At 45.1% G+C, this 17,266-nt stretch overlaps 1 protein-coding gene across 3 annotated transcripts in view; it reads right to left on the minus strand.

Moving 5' to 3' along the window:
- The window catches only part of PTBP3 (polypyrimidine tract binding protein 3), a 121,306-nt gene that overhangs the window by 58,578 nt on the left and 45,462 nt on the right, over positions 1–17,266 (minus strand). For 2 of the 3 annotated variants that reach the window (XM_077817791.1, XM_077817790.1), the window contains one exon: positions 7,692–7,767. The exons of the other annotated variant lie outside the window; for it this stretch is intronic. In XM_077817791.1, coding sequence (XP_077673917.1) covers positions 7,692–7,716 — 25 coding nt within the window. In that variant the 5' untranslated portion in view covers positions 7,717–7,767. The remainder of the gene's footprint in view (positions 1–7,691; positions 7,768–17,266) is intronic. 3 annotated transcript variants of the gene reach the window in all.

The following is a 17,266-nucleotide window of genomic DNA, read 5'->3' on the forward strand; positions in this document are numbered from 1 at the left end:
GTGCAAACTAGTGGGTTAAGCGGTTTTGTAACTTGTACAAATCATACTATAAATACTACTGGGTGAAATGCATACCTTCTGTGAAAGGAGAACACACTAAGAATTCCCTTCACTGAAGATGGTTATGTATGTCTCCTTTTCATATTGTACTGATTTGTCTTTAGCCAATATATTAGGTTAAGTCTGGTTATTTGATCTCTTGAACATTTTTAAGAACGAGTGTCAAATGGAGTCAAACAATTGGCATTGGTATATTAACTGAAAGTCGTAGAGGTCTTATCAGGGTGCAGTACTGATGAATCTGTGGTATATGGCACTCATGCTAATTGTGCAGATGAAGTGATGTTGGTTACCAAAGACAGAGGATGCAGCACTGCAGCTGAAGAATGTGATTCTGGAGTCTATGAAGACTCCCAGTACTAATGTGATTTCAAAGGAGCCTGCTTAGACAAGTCAGCACTTTTAGCCTTCTCAGGTGATTATCAGCAATGGTAGCCAGTGCTAAGCCCCATCTGCAGATCTTTGCTCCTTCCTGCCTCAGGCAGCAGGAGCCAGACTGACTGACTGACCTAAGGAAGACTGATGAAAAGCTCAGAGTGCTTGCTAGAAGCATGCGATCACAGAGTCAGACAATCTCTTAGAGCCCCAGAGTGATGTGTCTAATAGCTGGAGCAATGGAATTAGTTTTGAAGCAGGAATAGACTGCTTCTGAGGGGGATTCTCAGATTCAGAGACAATATGCATTGTCTTTTACATCAAATATTACTTCAAAGCAACATCACGAGCCCTGTGTGTGCACTGTGCTTACAAAAAGAATCACAAATGACACTTAGCAGGTATATGAGACTTCCCTAAACAAAATAAACATTTTGTATGTGCAACATTGGCAGGCAGAGCTATCTCTTCGAAAAGGGCAGATTTTAAAGCTCGGAGACCTGCTCACCACCTCTGGACCTCATTCCTTGGTACTGAGGAAAGACCCAAAGAAAGAAAAGGCTTTTTGATTTTTATTTTTTTTTTAAATAAAGGGAACAGATTTAAGTAAAACTTCAAAAACTACACTATAAACTAACAAACTAACAAAAAACGAACTATAAGCTCTAAGTAATAACTATGGGGAATCAGGGGAGATGGTGTGCTCTTATTTGCTACCACAGGTAATGATAAGGAACTGAGTGGCAGATGGGACTGCTCTGTGTCCTCACTGTAGGAAGAGACCTTGAGCAGGTCACTGCAGACTACGTGGCTCTGGGAAGAGGGATAAAGGAGTTTGAGGCGCAAGTTGTGTCTCCTCCATCCTCCCTGTTGAAGGAAAAGGCCCAGGTATGGACCATCAAATTGTGGAAGTAAATGCAGGGTTGTGCTGGTGGTGTCAGAGAAAGCTTTGGATTCTTTGACCATGGGATGTTGTTCCAGGAAGAAGGATTGCTAGGAGGAGATGGGATCCACCTAACAAAGAGAGGGAAGAGCATCTGTGATAAATTGGGGGGGGGGGGGGAGAGGGGGAGAGGGAGGAGAAGAGCTCCCTTTTATGGACAGCCAGCCAGCCAGCAGCTATAAAATCCCTGTTAGGAGCTGTTCTCTACATGCTTTATCTATAAAGAGTTAAAAAAGCCCATAGGTAAAAGAAAGGGAGTGGGAATCTGACCAAAAGAGCCAATGGGAGGGCTAGAACTTTTTAAAACTGGGAAAATACTTTCCCTTTCTCTGTCTGTTGTTCTCCAGAGAGGAGACACAGAGCAGCAATGCTGTAACAAGCTTTAAAAAACAGGTATGAAAAATCATCAAATCATACCTCGAACCTATTTATCTGGAACCCCAGATATGTAAATAGTTCAGGGAATGTCTAGAAAGATGCGTTTAGGTTTATTTCTTTTATTTCTGTAAGGCTTGAGGACTCCTCTGTGCTAACCCCAAATTCTTTTGTTTTGTTTGTAACCTTTAAACCGAACCTCAAGAAAACCATTCTTGATGCTTAATTATCATATTTGCTCTTTTTAAATCTAGCAATAGCCTAAGTTCCAGAAGCATTTACTCTTTGTTTTTAATACAGTTTATCTTTTTTAAGAACAGAATTGGGTTTTTTGTGTCCTAAGAGGTTTGTGCACATGTTTAATTAGCTGGTGGAAACAGCTGATTTCCCTTTTTTCTTTTTTCCTTTCTCAGCTCTTCCCCAGAGTGGGGGTGAAAGGGCCTGAGGGTACACCACATGGAGGAATTCCCAAGTGCGCCTTCCTGGATAAAAAGGTTTTTTTTGCATTTGGGTGGTGGCAGCATCTACCCATCCAAGGTCAGAGAAAAGCTGTAACCTTGGGAGTTCAGTACCAGCCTGAAGTGGCCAGTATTAATTTTTAGAATCCGTGCGGGCCCCCACCTTCTGCACTCAAAGTGCCAGAGTGGGAAATCAGCTTTGACAGTGTCTTTGCAGGCAGGCTTGCTAACCTAGTGAGGACGGCTTTAAATTAGTTTCGCCGGGGGATGGAGACCTAAGCCCTGAGATAAATGGGGAAGTGGGCTACTGGGAGGAAACACAAGGAGGAGGGTGCAACAGGGTAGGCCTCCAGATTCATAGTGAGAAAGTAGGGCAAACGGCTAGCTATCTTAGGTGTCTGTACACGAATGCAAGAAACCTGTGAAACAAGCAGGAAGAACTAGAAGTCCTGGCACAGTCAAGGAACTATAAGTGATTGGAATAATAGAGACTTGGTGGAGTAACTCACATGACTGAAGCACTGTCATGGATGGGTATAAACTGTTCAGGAAGGACAGGCTGGAGAGGAAAGGTGGAGCAGTTGCACTGTATGTAAGAGAGCCGTATGATTGCTCAGAGCTCCAATATGAAACTGGAGAAAAGCCTGCTGAGAGCCTTTGCATTAAGTTTAGAGGTGAGAGCAACAAGGGTGATGTGGTGGGCATCTGTTATAGACCACCAGACCAGGAGGTGGAGGTAGACTAAGCTTTCTTTGGATAACAGCAGTTTCCACATCACAGGCCCTGGTTCTCATGGGGGAATTCAATCACCCTGACATCTGCTGGGAGAGCAATACAGCAGGGCACAGACAATCCCAGAAGCTTCTGGAGAGTGTTGGGGACAACTTACTGGGGCAAGTGCTGGAAGAACCAACTAGGGACCATGCTCCTCTTGAACTACTGCTCACAAACAGGGAAGAACTGATAGGGGAAGTAGAAGTGGGTGGCAACCTGAGCAGCAGTGACCATGAGATGGTAGAGTTCAGGATCCTGACAAAAGGAAGAAAGGAGAGCAGCAGAATACGGACCCTGGACTTCAGAAAAGGAGACTGACTCCCTCAGGGAAAAGATGGGCAGGATTCCCTGGGAGGCTAATATGAGGGGGAAAGGAGTCCAGGAGAACTGGCCGTTATTTTAAAGAAGCCTTATTGAGGGCACAGGAACAAACCATCCCAATTTGCAGAAAGAATAGCAAATATGGCAGGCAACCAGCTTGGCTTAAGAGAAAAATCTTTAAATGAGCTTAAAAACACAAAAAGGAAGCTTACAAGAAGTGGAAACTTGGATTGATGACTAGGGAGAAGAAGAATAATATTGCTTGAGCATACAGGGATGTAAACAGGAAGGCCAAAGCACAACTGGAGTTGCAAGTAGCAAGGGATGTGAAGGGTAACAAGAAAGGTTTCTACAGATTTGTTAGCAACAAGAAGATGGTCAGGGAAAGTGTGGGACCCTTACTGAATGTGGGAGGCAACCTAGTGACAGATGATGTGGAAAAAGCTGAAGTACTCAATGCTTTTTGGCCTTGGTCTTCACAGACAAGGTGAGCTCCCAGAGTGCTGCACTGGACAGCACAGTATGGGGAGGATATGAGCAACCCTCAGTGGTGAAAGAACAGGTTAAGATTTATTTATAAAAGCTGGATATGCACAAGTCCATGGGGCCGGACGCAACGCATCCGAGGGTGCTGAGGGAGTTGGCTGATGTGATTGCAGAGCCATTGGCCATTATCTTTGAAAACTCGTGGTGATTGGGGGAGGTCCCGGAGGACTGTAAAAAGACAAATATAGTGCCCATCTTTTAAAAAGGGAAGAAGGAGAATCAGGGGAACTGCAGACCAATCAGCCTCATCTCAGTCCCTGGAAAAATCATGGAGCAGGTCCTCAAGGAATCCATTTTGAAGCACTTGGAGAGGAAGGTGATCATGATTTCACCAAGAGCTAGTCATGCCTGACCAACCTGATTGCCTTCTGTCCTTCTGTGGATATGGGGAAAGCGGTGGACATGATATACCTTGACTTTAGCAAAGCTTTTGATACTGTCTCCCACAGTATTCTTGTCAGCAAGTTAAAGTAGTATGAATTGGATGAATGGACTATAAGATGGACAGAAAGCTGGATACAATGGGTAGCGATCAACAGCTCAATGTCTAGTCTAGTAGTCTAGACTGATGGCAGTCTAGTATCAAGCGGAGTGCCCCTGGGGTTGGGTCCTGGGGCTGCTTTTGTTCAACATCTTCATTAATGATCTGGATGATGGGATGGACTGCACCCTCAGCAAGTTTGTGAATGACACTAAGATGGGGAGAGAGGCAGATACACTGGATGGTCGGGATAGGGTCCAGAGTGACCTAGACAAATTGGAGGATTGGGCCAAAAGAAATCTGATGAGATTCAACAAGGACAAGTGCAGAGTCCTGCACTTAGGATGGACGAATCCCATGCACTGCTACAAGCTGGGGACCGACTGGATAAGCGTCAGTTCTGCAGAAAAGGATCTGGGGATTCCAAGGGATGAGAAGTGGGATATGAGTCAACAGTGTGCCCTTGTCACCAAGAAGGCTAATGGCATATTGGGCTGCATTAATAGGACCATTACCACTAGATTGAGGGAAGCTATTATTCCCCTCTATTCGGCACTAGTGAGGCCACATTTGGAGTACTGCATCCAGTTTTGGGTCCCCCACTACAGAAAGGATGTGGACAAATTGGAGAGAGTCCAGCGGAGGGTAATGAAAATGGTTAGGGGGCTGGAGCACAGGACTTATGAAGAGAGGCTGAGGGAACTGCGCTTATTTAGTCTACAGAAGAAAAGAGTGAGGGGGGATTTGATAGCAGCCTTCAACTACCTGAAGGGGGGTTCCCAAGAGGATGAGGCTAGGCTGTTCTCAGTGGTGGCAGATGACAGAACAAGGAGCAATGGTCTTAAGTTGCAATGGGGGAGGTCTAGATTGGATATTAGGAAAAACTATTTCACTAGGAGGGTGGTGGAGCACTGGAATGGATTACCTAGGAAGGTGGTGGAATCTCTATCTGTAGAGGTTTTTAAGACCTGACTTGACAAAGCCCTGGCTGGGATGAGTTAGTTGGGGTTGGTCCTGCTTTGAGCAGTGGGTTGGACTAGATGACCTCCTGAGGTCTCTTCTGATTCTAATCTTCTATGATTCTATGAAGTACAAGGATGTACAAGGTACATACACGGCCTCAGACACTGCTGAGTAAAAGATTTTGGGCATATGTGCACAAAATGCATACATCTACAGCTTAATCTGTGTAGACAAAGACTCAAAGAAAAACTTTTACCAAATAAAACTATTAGAAAACATTCATTCAGGGTAAAATTGTGACTAAAATGGCTAAATTATCTTTTCTTTCCTGCTTAAAGAGATTACGTATCTAAACACAGACCTCAAATTGATCTAAAAACTAATGTACTGTTTAACTATTATTTTCCTCCTAAAGTTAAGAGCCGAGTTTTGCAGTACTTCAGATTAAAAAGTCAGAGTCAACCATAAAAGTATTAAACCACAAAATTATCACCTATTCCATCATTAATACGAAGATCTAAGTTACCGGAAATTGTCACTTTTTTCAGCTATTAAGTCTGAGAAGTATCTTGACATGGTGAGCTAGATATGCCTTATTGTAGAATCTACATATCTACATACAGTTTTGGGACAACTGCACCTCTAACCTTCTCTGTGGCCTGCTCAAGGAACACTCCTCTTAAGTCTCAGACCTCTGTCACCGGTCTAGGCATAGACTCATGTCCTCCTTCCTCCAGACCGGTATTTCAGTCTTGCAGCACCCCTGCAATTTTCTGTGAGTACCCTAGCAGGTCTGAGTTAGTTCAGCACCCACAGTTTTACTTGTTTCCCGCAGGGTCTAAGACAGTGGTTTACAAGTGATTAGACAGCTTTCACAAAGTAAAGTTCACTTATTTTAAGGTAAAAGCCATACAGAGAAAACAATAAAAGGCCTACATGCATACGAAATGTAGCAGAAGTCACCCACCTGCCACATATAGAATGTGGTAGGTCAAAATCCTTCCAGCCCTTGAGAAGGGATTGCTCCCCTTGGTCAAAGGGTCATGTCCATTTATTGGATCAAAAAATGAAGGCCCTACAGTCAGTTTAAACACAGACTTTTATATCACAAATCTTTTTGTTCTCCTGGGCTTCTGGGACATGGTCTGAACCAGTTTATGCAATTCTCCATAGACTTTCTGGAGTTGTTTACCTGTCCCAGAATTGCCCCCACTGGTTTAGTTCCTGGAAGAAAGGAGATAACCCTCCTTCACAGAGTAGAATATATCCAGTTCACAAAGATACATATAACATGTATAGATACCATTTATAAAGGGGAGTTAATAGCATCAAAATACAGATAATATTCATAAAGTTAATACAATGGTCCCCAAATATATTGCAACTGCATGCAGTATATTTGTCACAATACAATCTTGCCCACTTTTATCCCCAGAATTCCTTTCTTCACAGTTACCACTGTAATCCCCTTATCTCTGCCAGCACAGTCTCCCCAAAAAGACTGGAACCAATGCAGGCGTTCACTGCCTCATGACCAAAAGAAACCAAACCCATCTTTTCTTCTGTTTTGGTCCTTTTCCCTATTCTTACTCCTGTAAGTACACCTTGTCATTCCTCTCACCCTTCTACCTCGAACCCCTCCACTAAACAGAAAATACCCACTTGTTGCTAAGCTCAGGTTTTTCAGATGTGTATGTCAATGAGCCAGTACAACCACATTTTGAAGCGAAAGGTGAAGAGATGAATGCACAGTGAAGCAGGTGGTCTCAAAAGAACCAGGCCTCGGCGGCTAGCATTGCCTCATCAGAATTGTTCTGGTTTTCATCTCCCTCAATCTTCTGAATCTCTTTTAACAATAGAATGGGAGGAAAGCATAAAGAAGGGGCCCCTGAGAATTTCTACAGAGATTACTGGTTTGATCATGCCTCCTCAGAGGAGGTAATCCATGGTCCATTATATGAAAGAAATTGAGTGACTTCACCAGTACTGAACAAAACAATTTTTCATGTTTTTAAATTCAGTTCTGTATCTTTTTTTTTATTTGTAGGTCCCACTGCTCTGTAGTTAATCTTTGTCCAGGTTTCAAGGAAGCAGGAAAGATGTCCACCAATCAGAATGGGTTCCTCAGGTTCTAATGGGGGCGGGGTGTATGTAGATTAGTTCTAGAATCATTAAACTGCCAGAAGGGTCCACTACAGAGTGAAACTAGGCACTTTTGCTCCCCAAGAGCCTGAATTTGCTGTCTCTGCAAGAGTCCAAGACTCTGGGGGGCTGCTCATAAAAAGGTTACACGAGAGTCTGAAGGAAAAAAAGAAAATCAGATTTCCTGAAACTGTGCTAACATTGATAAGCTGTAAAACCATGGTAAACTTTACAATTATTTTCTTAAATATACCTGTAGCTGGAGTAGAATTGCTCATGGTAAAAGGCCCGTTAGTGATACCAGAAGAAAGAAGCTCGTCAGATCCACGCTGAAAGATAAAAATGCAAGATCATCAGCAAAGGCACTTCTGGGCAACAGCCCACCTTTTCACAGAACTAATGAATGACTTTAATCACTGACTTTGATTTTTACATTTCATAATTGTTTTTAAACACTGCCCACCACACTTTTGTGAGATATTGAAGAACGTGCACTAACATTTCAACAACGAAGAGAACAAATGCAAATATTGTCAGCCAGCCACATCACTTGAGTTGGCCATTATATTTCAAGGTGTTAAAGTTTCCTGAAAATGAGCTTAGCTATATTAAACTGAACACTGACTAATCTATTGCTTATTCTACTATAATACAGTTTATATTTAATCTCAAGATAAGCAGCATTTAACCATATGCAGATTTGTTTGATCAGACCTACCATAAAAACAAGTCTAGAGATATCCAAGGACTCAACTAAATATCAATTTAAGCAACACAAAAATGAACAATTTTGAAATGATACAATATTTAGTTGTAAACATGTCACTACTCATACAAATCATCATGTCTGTTACATATTACAACAGCAATATAGTATGTGAAAAAGTTCATTATGAAAAATGTTACTGTATTTCCAATAGTCACTTTAAAAAGTTGACTCAAACTGTTAATATTAGCGGATGACATATCTAGGTTTAGTCCATTTTCTGACAAAGACATGCAAAAGTTGTTTGTTTTTTTAAAGATTTTTTTGGAGGGAAACCCCACACTAAACTAGAAAGGTTAATGAGGCCAACAAGGGGCCAATTAAGCAGACAGGTCATAGCTGATGAGAAGTAGGTAGCCGAGGGGTCGGCAACCTATGGCACACGTGCCAAAGACGGCACGCGAGCCAATTTTTAATGGCACACTGCTGTCTGCCGGGAACATTAAAAATCCTGCCTGGCCCAGCCCGCTCTTCTCTCCCACCCCCCACCCCCCGCTCTCTCCTCGCAGGGCAGGCAAGCTTCCCCCTCCCCCCGCCTCTTCCCCCAGCATGCTGGGTTTCTGCCCCTCCTTCTCTCCCTCCCTGCAGCTGATCAGCTGGCAGCTCTTGCTACGGAGGAGAAGAGGGAAAAGAGGAAACGCAGCACGCTTGCGCTCTCTGCTCCTGCTCCGGGGACCTTGGGGAAGCGGGGGTGGAATCAGGGCATATCCCCTCCAGCCCCCTGCCATGAGCCGCTCAGGGCAGGGGGCTGGGAGCACCCCCACACCCCCAACCCTCTGCCCTAACTCCTGCAGTCCCCCACACCCCTCTGCCCTGACTCCTGAACCCTCCTCACATACACCCAGCCCTCTGCCCTCACCCCTGCACCCCCCACACACCCTAGCCCCGTGCCCTGACCCCTGCAACCCCCCACAACCCCAGCCCTGACTCCGGCACCCCACACACATCCCCAGCTCCCGGCCCTGACTCCTGCACTCTCCTCACACACACCCAGCCCCCTGCCCTGAGTCCTGCACCCCCCACACATACCCAGCCCCCCCACATCCCATGCCCTGACTCTTGCACCCCCCACATCCCCACCCTGAGCACCAAAAGGGAGCTCCTGCACATATACACACCCCCAGATTCCCACCTGCACCCCTTGCACCAAAAGGGAGCTGCCCAGGTAAGCGCTCCACACCCAAACCTCCTGCCCCAACCCTGAGCCCCTTCCCTCATTCTAGCTCCTGGCCAGACCCTGCACCCCAACCTCCAGCCTGCTCCTTCACCCCCAGCCCTGTTCTCAGCACACTCCCACCCTCATCTCAGTGCAGAGAGAGGAAGAGAATGGCTAGAACCAGGGAGAAGATAGGTACCTACTCTATGTGGACAGGGCCAGGACCCCAGACCGGCAGTGGGGCTGAGCAGGGCCAGCAGCTAGGACTCTGGCTGGCGGGAGCCGGCGGATGGACCCCATGACCAGCAGCGGGCTGATACACTCAGCACACTGTCAGTCTAGGGTCCTGGCCGCTGGCCCCACTCAGCCCACTGCCGGTCTGGGGTTCTGGCTGCTTGCCCCTTCTTGCCAGCTGTGGTCCCGGCCGCAGGCCCCGCTCAGCCCGCTGCTGGCCTAGGTGAATGGAACCTCAGGCCGGCAGCGGGCTGAGCGGGCCAGCGGTGTAAGATCAGCATTTTAATTTAATTTTAAATGAAGCTTCTTAAACATTTTGAAAACCTTGTTCACATACGACAATAGTTTAGTTATATAATATATAGACTTATAGAGAGAGACCTTCTAAAAAATGTTAAAATGTATTGTTGGCACGCGAAACCTTAAATTAAAAAGGTAGCCTAAGTAACCCTGAGGTAGCCTAAGTAACCACAAACTGATGAAGGAGCCCAGCTGAGAAGGAACAGGCAGGGCTAGTATAAAGCCAGGAGGTTGGCAGCAGTAAAGGACTGCAGGGAGGGAGCCTGTAGCCACACTCCTGCTTTAAGAAAAGGAATACTTGTGGTACCTTAGAGACTAACAGATTTATTTGAGCATAAGCTCCTTTTCTTTTTGCAGATTCAGACTAACACGGCTGCTACTCTGACTCCTGCTTTAGAGAGGGCAGGAAGGAAACCCAGGTGGTGAGCAGAACCCTAGGGACTCCTCAAAGAAGGGTTTAAAGAGTGGAAGCCTAAGAATGGCAGAGCAGCAAAAGTCTCAAGGAAAGGGCAGCAAAGTGGGACCTCACAGACCTTGACTGCGGATTAGAAGGTCCCTGAGCTAGAATCCGGAGTAGAGGGCAGGCCCAGGTTTCCCAACCAGCCATTGGGGAAGTGGCAGAGTCAGGGCAGAGAGGGAGAAAATGGCCATTTTGATTAGAGAGACTTTGATAATTCCCGGAAGGGGGAAAAGCACAGTGACCTGGCTGGAGGGCAAAGCCGCGAAGAGAGCACCTTGAGTCACAGAGGGAGAGGTGGCCAGGTGCGAATAAGCAACAGAAGGGAGGCGTCAGACTGGAAAGGAGCTAATCCACATAACAGTGAGGTGGCGCCTTAGCAGGGAGAGAATTCAGACCAAGGAATGTTTTATTTGAAAATTTAAATCCAAAGTCAGCCAAGATACTTTTTAAAAAGGATGCTTCTAAATCAGAGTTTAAGGCCAAAGAGACATCAAATCATCTTGTCTGACCTCCTGTATGTCACCAGACACCAACACTTTCTGAGCACTTGCACACTAAATCCAACAACCGAAAATAGACCAAAGTATTACAGTCCACAGGAGACTAAACTATTATGTTCCACATGCAGAGAATAGGAGGGACCGATGGGGCACCGTTGCCCAAGACTTCTGCAATGGCAGGGGAATGATTACATAAGATATACCCAGATAATACTGACAAGTGACCTGCACCCACACCTGCAAAAAAATGTAAACATTCCCCCTCTCTCCCTCCAGTTCACTGCCAAACTGATCTGAGGAAAATTTCTTCCCAAACCTACATATGGTGATCAATTAGACCTTGAGTATATGAGCAAAAACCAACCAGCCAAGCACTTCGGAGAGAGAATGTTTGGTGCTACCCAGAGCCCCATCCCTCTCCATCCAAAGTCCTATCTCCAGTTGTGGCCATCCTTGGTGCTTCAGAAGATGATTTAAAAAACAAAAACAAAAAAAACAGAATACACTTAGGGGCGAGAGGGAGAATACCCTCCTGGCCCCTACAGGTGGCCAGCTGAAATCCTGAAATATGAGCTTTTAAGGTCATAAGACAAATAGGAAGTGAGCACCAAGGCTGATGAACCCTGCCCCTTACCCTCACAAGCAAACCCATCATACAATCACATTCCTCAATTTGTCCAGTTATTAGAACTAATTAAGTTGCTATTAACTAACTCCCATTGGGAGGCTGTTAAAGAAATTCACCCGGATGGTCAGAACCCTTTTAATTTCCAGCCTGAATTTGTTCATTGCCAGTTTATATCCATTTTTTTTGGTGCCAATATTGCCATTTATCTTAAAAGATATTCATCTTTCCCAGTATCTACCCCCCAAATATATTTATAACATTTATAAATATATTAAATACAACAGCCACCTTAAAAGGTAATTTTTTCAGTTTATAAATTGAAATGATTTTGCAATGGCATTTTTGAAAAAGAGGTAATTTCTCAAAAAAAAGTTTCACATTATAAAACTTCTTCCTCTAAGAAATGTTTAAGAAAAGAGATGGGTCAGCAGATGGACCCTGGGCATCTGATTCAGTAAAGCACTTAAGTACCTATTTCACTTTAAGCACACATTTAAATTCCATTCAAGTCAATGGGACTTAAACGCATTATTCTTCACATTTTCAGAATCAATTCCTGCTCTGCAAAGCTTCCAGAATCTTATGGAGAACAGTGTCTCTGAATTAGGATGAACCTTTAAACACACAATTAATATTACGTATATCCTTAACTGCCTCGCTGAACTAAGGCCTGGAACATTATGGGAAATGCGTTCAACAGACAAGGATCCCTCATCAAAAGTGCTCTGCCACAAACCCTCTAATATTTAAGTGTAGGCCAGAATATCATTTTATTCATCCCAGCTGATCTCAGTTGCTGCCATAGCATATGCTAAAAAAGGCAGTCTCCCAACTAGCCAAGAAAAAGCCATGTAGATCAAAGATGACACTTTGAACTATGTCTGAAAGAGAAAAATAGGCCAGTGCAGTTTCTAAAGAACAGGTAAAAGATTTCATAAAACAAATACTGTTCAACAGGCTAAATCATTCTGAACCAGTTGAACCTTCTTTCTCAACCCGGGGTCTGCAGCCCCCTTGGGATCTGTGAGCAGGTTTCAGGGGGTCCTTCACGCAGGGCCAGCATTAGACTTGGTGGGGCCCAGGGTAGAAAGCCAAAGATCCACCACGCTGAAGCCCAGGGCCCTGAGACCCACCACCTGGGGCCGAAGCCAAAGCCTGAGCAATGTAACTTTGAGGGGGCTCCTGTGGCCTGGGGCCCCAGGCAATTACCCTACTTGCTCCCCTAACACCGGCCCTGGCTTTCGTATGCAGAAAACCAGTTACTGCGGCACAGGTAGGCCATGAAGTTTTTATAACATATTGCGGGGGGCTCAGAAAAAAAAAGGTTGAGAACCCCTGGTACAGAAGACACAAAGGTACGGATTACTATGGAGAGAGAGTCAGTTCCAAAAGAAAAGGTTACCATCACCCAACCAGATATAAATGAGTCAAGGTGGGTGACCACTGTCACCTGAGACTAGGGTGATCAGACAGCAAATGTGAAAAATCGGGACAGAGTATGGGGCGTAATAGGAGCCTATATGAGAAAGACCCAAAAAATCGGGACTGTCCCTATAAAATCGGTACATCTGACCACCCTGAGACTTTTAAGGGCAAATACAAATACATGGAAATGCCCCAAACTGCAAACCTTTGGGTGATATGAATAAGTCTCCTTATGGCAAAAGCCATTTCTACTTTACCTCCCAGAATTCCTCCTCCCTCCCTATCAACTCTGTCTCAACCAGAATGAGTATCAGCCAGTTCACTGTCACCCTAGTCCCATTCTTGGCTAGGCATTGGGAATAGTACAGACACTGTGTCCTCTGGGCCTGATAGTGCTGTGTGTCGTTTGAATACCAGTACCACAGACTAAACTGTCTCATCTCCCTAGAGGCTAACACACAATGAATAGGGAGGATATAAAACAAAGCCTTGCACAAGCTTACAACAGATCTCTCCAAGCAGAAGAACTGCTCCTGGCAAAGAACTGATATGACAACGTTCAAAAGTAATTTTCAATGTTGTCTCATCTATAACCGATTGAGAGGTCACCATTACATAAGGGAACATTACTCAAATACATTTTATACCAGCCGAAAAACTGGCTGTTCTTTAAAAATAGATTAAGGCCAGCTACTCAGGAGAGAGACCAGTAGTGACAGTTTTGCTAATATATGTATCTGCAGCTTCATTAGGAGGTTATGAAAATTTGTACTAGCAGGATCTTGAAAATTCACATAAGATGTTGTTCTGGTGTAAATCTTGACATGAAAAAACTAAATGTTTGCATTAATGAATTATTCACGTACACGTCATGGCAGAACATTGTTGCCTGATTTTAAGGGGATTAATATTATTGTTTATATAATAAAAGTTATAGGCTAGCCAATTGATCTGATCAGAAGATAATAAGGTTCTTGTCCCAGAATCAGGCTACACAGAGTCTTGCAAGGTCCCTGGGGATGTACAAGGACACATGCTGAGAGCAAAATACAGCCTTAAAGACTTTTATTGATATAAATGGAATAGTAATCAAATGAAAAAGTAATCAACCAGAACTAAAAAGGAAATAGTACTATTCTAGAGGTTCATGTGGTACCATTTGCTATAAAACTTCCTAGATAAACATATTCTCACTTTTCCTTGAGAACCTGGTGGTAAGGGACAAAGGACCAGCCTCATCTCTGGCATGCCAAACAAGAGTCTGATGGTTCCTCACTACTCGAATGGAAGATGAAAATTTAGGAGAAGCTAGCAAGGCCAGAAACAAAGCCAAGAAAGACCCACCCAAAAAATAACTAAACTAATAAAAATTGGTGGTTGCCCCTCTTCTAGAGCCTGAGCACCACATTCCCAACCTTCCATGTCCAAATTTAATTTAATCTAATCACTGACATAATATCAGGGTATGCTTACTCTATAGGCTGGCATATTACTCCTGGTAGAATTCTGCGCCACTGCACATGTGCAAGATTTATGTCCCCACAAATTTCTTTGCTTCCCCGCAAAAAAATGACTGACAGCAAAGCAAAGGGAAGCCTCAAGAGCAGTCATGTGACCCTCCCCAGCAGTGTTTCAGGTGCCCAGGGTAGCCAGCAGAGACATAAATTACTGTGGAGCAGGGGGCGGGACTGGGGGAGGCCAGACTCCCTACCATGCGCTGAGCTCAGCTGCTTGTCCTGGCTAGACTGGGGAGGACAGGACTTCCTCTTCCCCTGCAGGGCATCCAAGGCTGGGTCAAACCCATGCCCAGATTTCTCCCCCAGCTGCAGGAAGCTGTGCAAACTCCTTCCACCACCACTGACCCCGCTTCCTGAGCCCATCACTCTTCAGCTGCAGGGGGAGGGGTCCCTGTACAGCGAGCTGCTCCCACATCCACCCAACCCCCATGCACCCAGACCCTCCCACCAAACCTCACTAATCTGCACTCAGACCTCCCCACTCCGATGAGCCCCACTCCTGTGCACCTGGACCACCCCGATGACCACACACACCCAGATCCCACCTCACCGAGCCCCAGTCAGCTGCACCTGGATCCCCACTGAGCCTCACTTGTCCAGCATCTGGATTCCCACACCTAGACGCCCCTGCCAAGCTCTATCCCCCCATATCCAGACCCCCACAGAGCCCAAACCACCTTCACCTGGATCTCCCTGCAGAGTCCCATTACTGTTGCACCCAGAGCCCCCCACCAAGCCCACGTGTATCCAGAGCCCTCCTGCACCTGGATCCCCCACTGAGTCACCCACACCCAGATTGCCCCACACAGAACCCTCTCAACCCACAACTGGCTTTCCCTACACTAGGCCCCTTCACACTTGGATCCTACCTTGCTGAGCCTGCCTGCCCACACCTGCTGCACCTGACACGGGGGTGTGTGGGTGTGTGTGTGCGCGCGTGCACTTCTGGGGCAGGCCCAGTCCTTGCACCGTGTCAGGGTTGGGTGCAGCCTCACCACTGAGTCCGTGTCCGGAGTGGAGGGAGCTGCACAGTGATCTCCCACCTCTGTGCAGCCAGTGGCCTGTACTCCCCAGTGCCATGCTGGAGCCTCCACATTTATTTGACTGACAAATTTTGCAGAATTCTGCAGAATTTTAAGATATTGTATGCAGAACTTTTAATTTTTTGGAGCAGAATGCCACCAGGAATAAAGACATTTCTGATAAAAGAAAGTATTGCATAAATAAAAACATTAAGAACATCTGTAAAACTTAAATTCTTCTTAATACTTCAGAAGTCAGACTGCAGTACATTTTAATAGCTATACCACCACACAGACAATACTAAAATTCAGTCAGTAAAGATGAACAGATGACTCTTAGTTGTCTTAGTTGCCAACTCAGAGGGCCAAGATATTCTTAATGTCACACTGACAAAGTACTACTTTTCAAGATTAGTGGGAAAACAGTGTAATTTTACAGCACTCAGAAGCATGCTAGACATCTCACAGAACTGAAATTGCACATAAGCCCCACCCTGAAGAGCTCTCAATTTATTGTCATTCCCCAAAACTGCCATTATAGAACTAGATATCAATATCTGTACTAAGAAAAGGAGTACTTGTGGCACCTTAGAGACTAACAAATTTGAGCATAAGCTTTCGTGAGCTACAGCTCCGTTGAAGTGAGCTGTAGCTCACGAAAGCTTATGCTCAAATAAATTTGTTAGTCTCTAAGGTACCACAAGTAATCCTTTTCTTTTTGCAGATACAGACTAACACAGCTGCTACTCTGAAAAATATCTGTACTTTCAGGGGAAATACTTTCTGGAAAGTTACTTTCCAAAAGAATGAGTCACAAGCCAATGCCTGGACATTTGGACTGCTCTCTCCACATCTTCAGTGCTCTTTCAGCTTTCACGCTGAGGCCTGGACTCTACCACAAAACTAGATCGACATAAGTCACCTTACGTTTACCTATTTGTGCATGCATCCACATTCAAATGTGTCTCTGGTTAACAGGAGTGCCCTGTTAAGGTGACATACTAAAACCAGTTCTCCGAATAGCGTTGATCCATGGTTGACATACCAAGGTTGACGTGGTGCAAGTGTAGACCTATGTCAATCCTAGCAATCCCCCAGCAGCTCTCTCATAATGCCTTATTCCCTCTGATCACAATAGTAAACTCCAATGCCCAGGGTAACGGAAACCAGAAGCCACCAGCCTTTTAAAAACCTACTGTGTATTTTTGAAATGCTTTCCACCCTCCGATTACCCATCTTGGAGAGCACACCCAGGAGTGGCAACAGGACAATGTTACACTCCCACAGAGATGTAGGTCTAATAGTCGAAGGGAAGGTCCTGATCAAGCCCTTCATAAATTATACAGAAGCTGTGAGTAAAGATAGAACATCTTTCTACTAGACGGAGGAAGGCACTAGTCGCTGTTAAATGTACCCATAGACAACTGAGGGTCAGAAGTCTTTAAGGAGAGAAAATAGTTTAGGATAACTGGAATGCTCTAGCGAATGTCAGTGGAGACATGCCCAGATCAAAAAAGCACCTCCATTTAGCTTGATAGCAGGCTCTAGCAGAATCCTTTCTACTTTGGTTCAGGATCTCCTGAACAGGGGCAGAGCACGAGTGCTCTATTTCCAATGCCCATATAAACACTATACTGTGAGATGGAGTGGCGCCCGGGTTGGGGTGCTTGATTTTCCTCTGGTCCTGGATTAGGAGATCCGGAAATGGGCCAGTCCTGAATAATGGGTGTATGGACATCATTAAAAGTTCCATGAGCCAGAACTGGCTGGGCACTGGTAGAGTGCTAGGAGGAGGATGGTGGCTCTGTTGTGACAGATCT

Source organism: Eretmochelys imbricata, chromosome 5 (genome assembly GCF_965152235.1).
Source record: "Eretmochelys imbricata isolate rEreImb1 chromosome 5, rEreImb1.hap1, whole genome shotgun sequence".
Taxonomy (NCBI): Eukaryota; Metazoa; Chordata; order Testudines; family Cheloniidae; genus Eretmochelys; species Eretmochelys imbricata.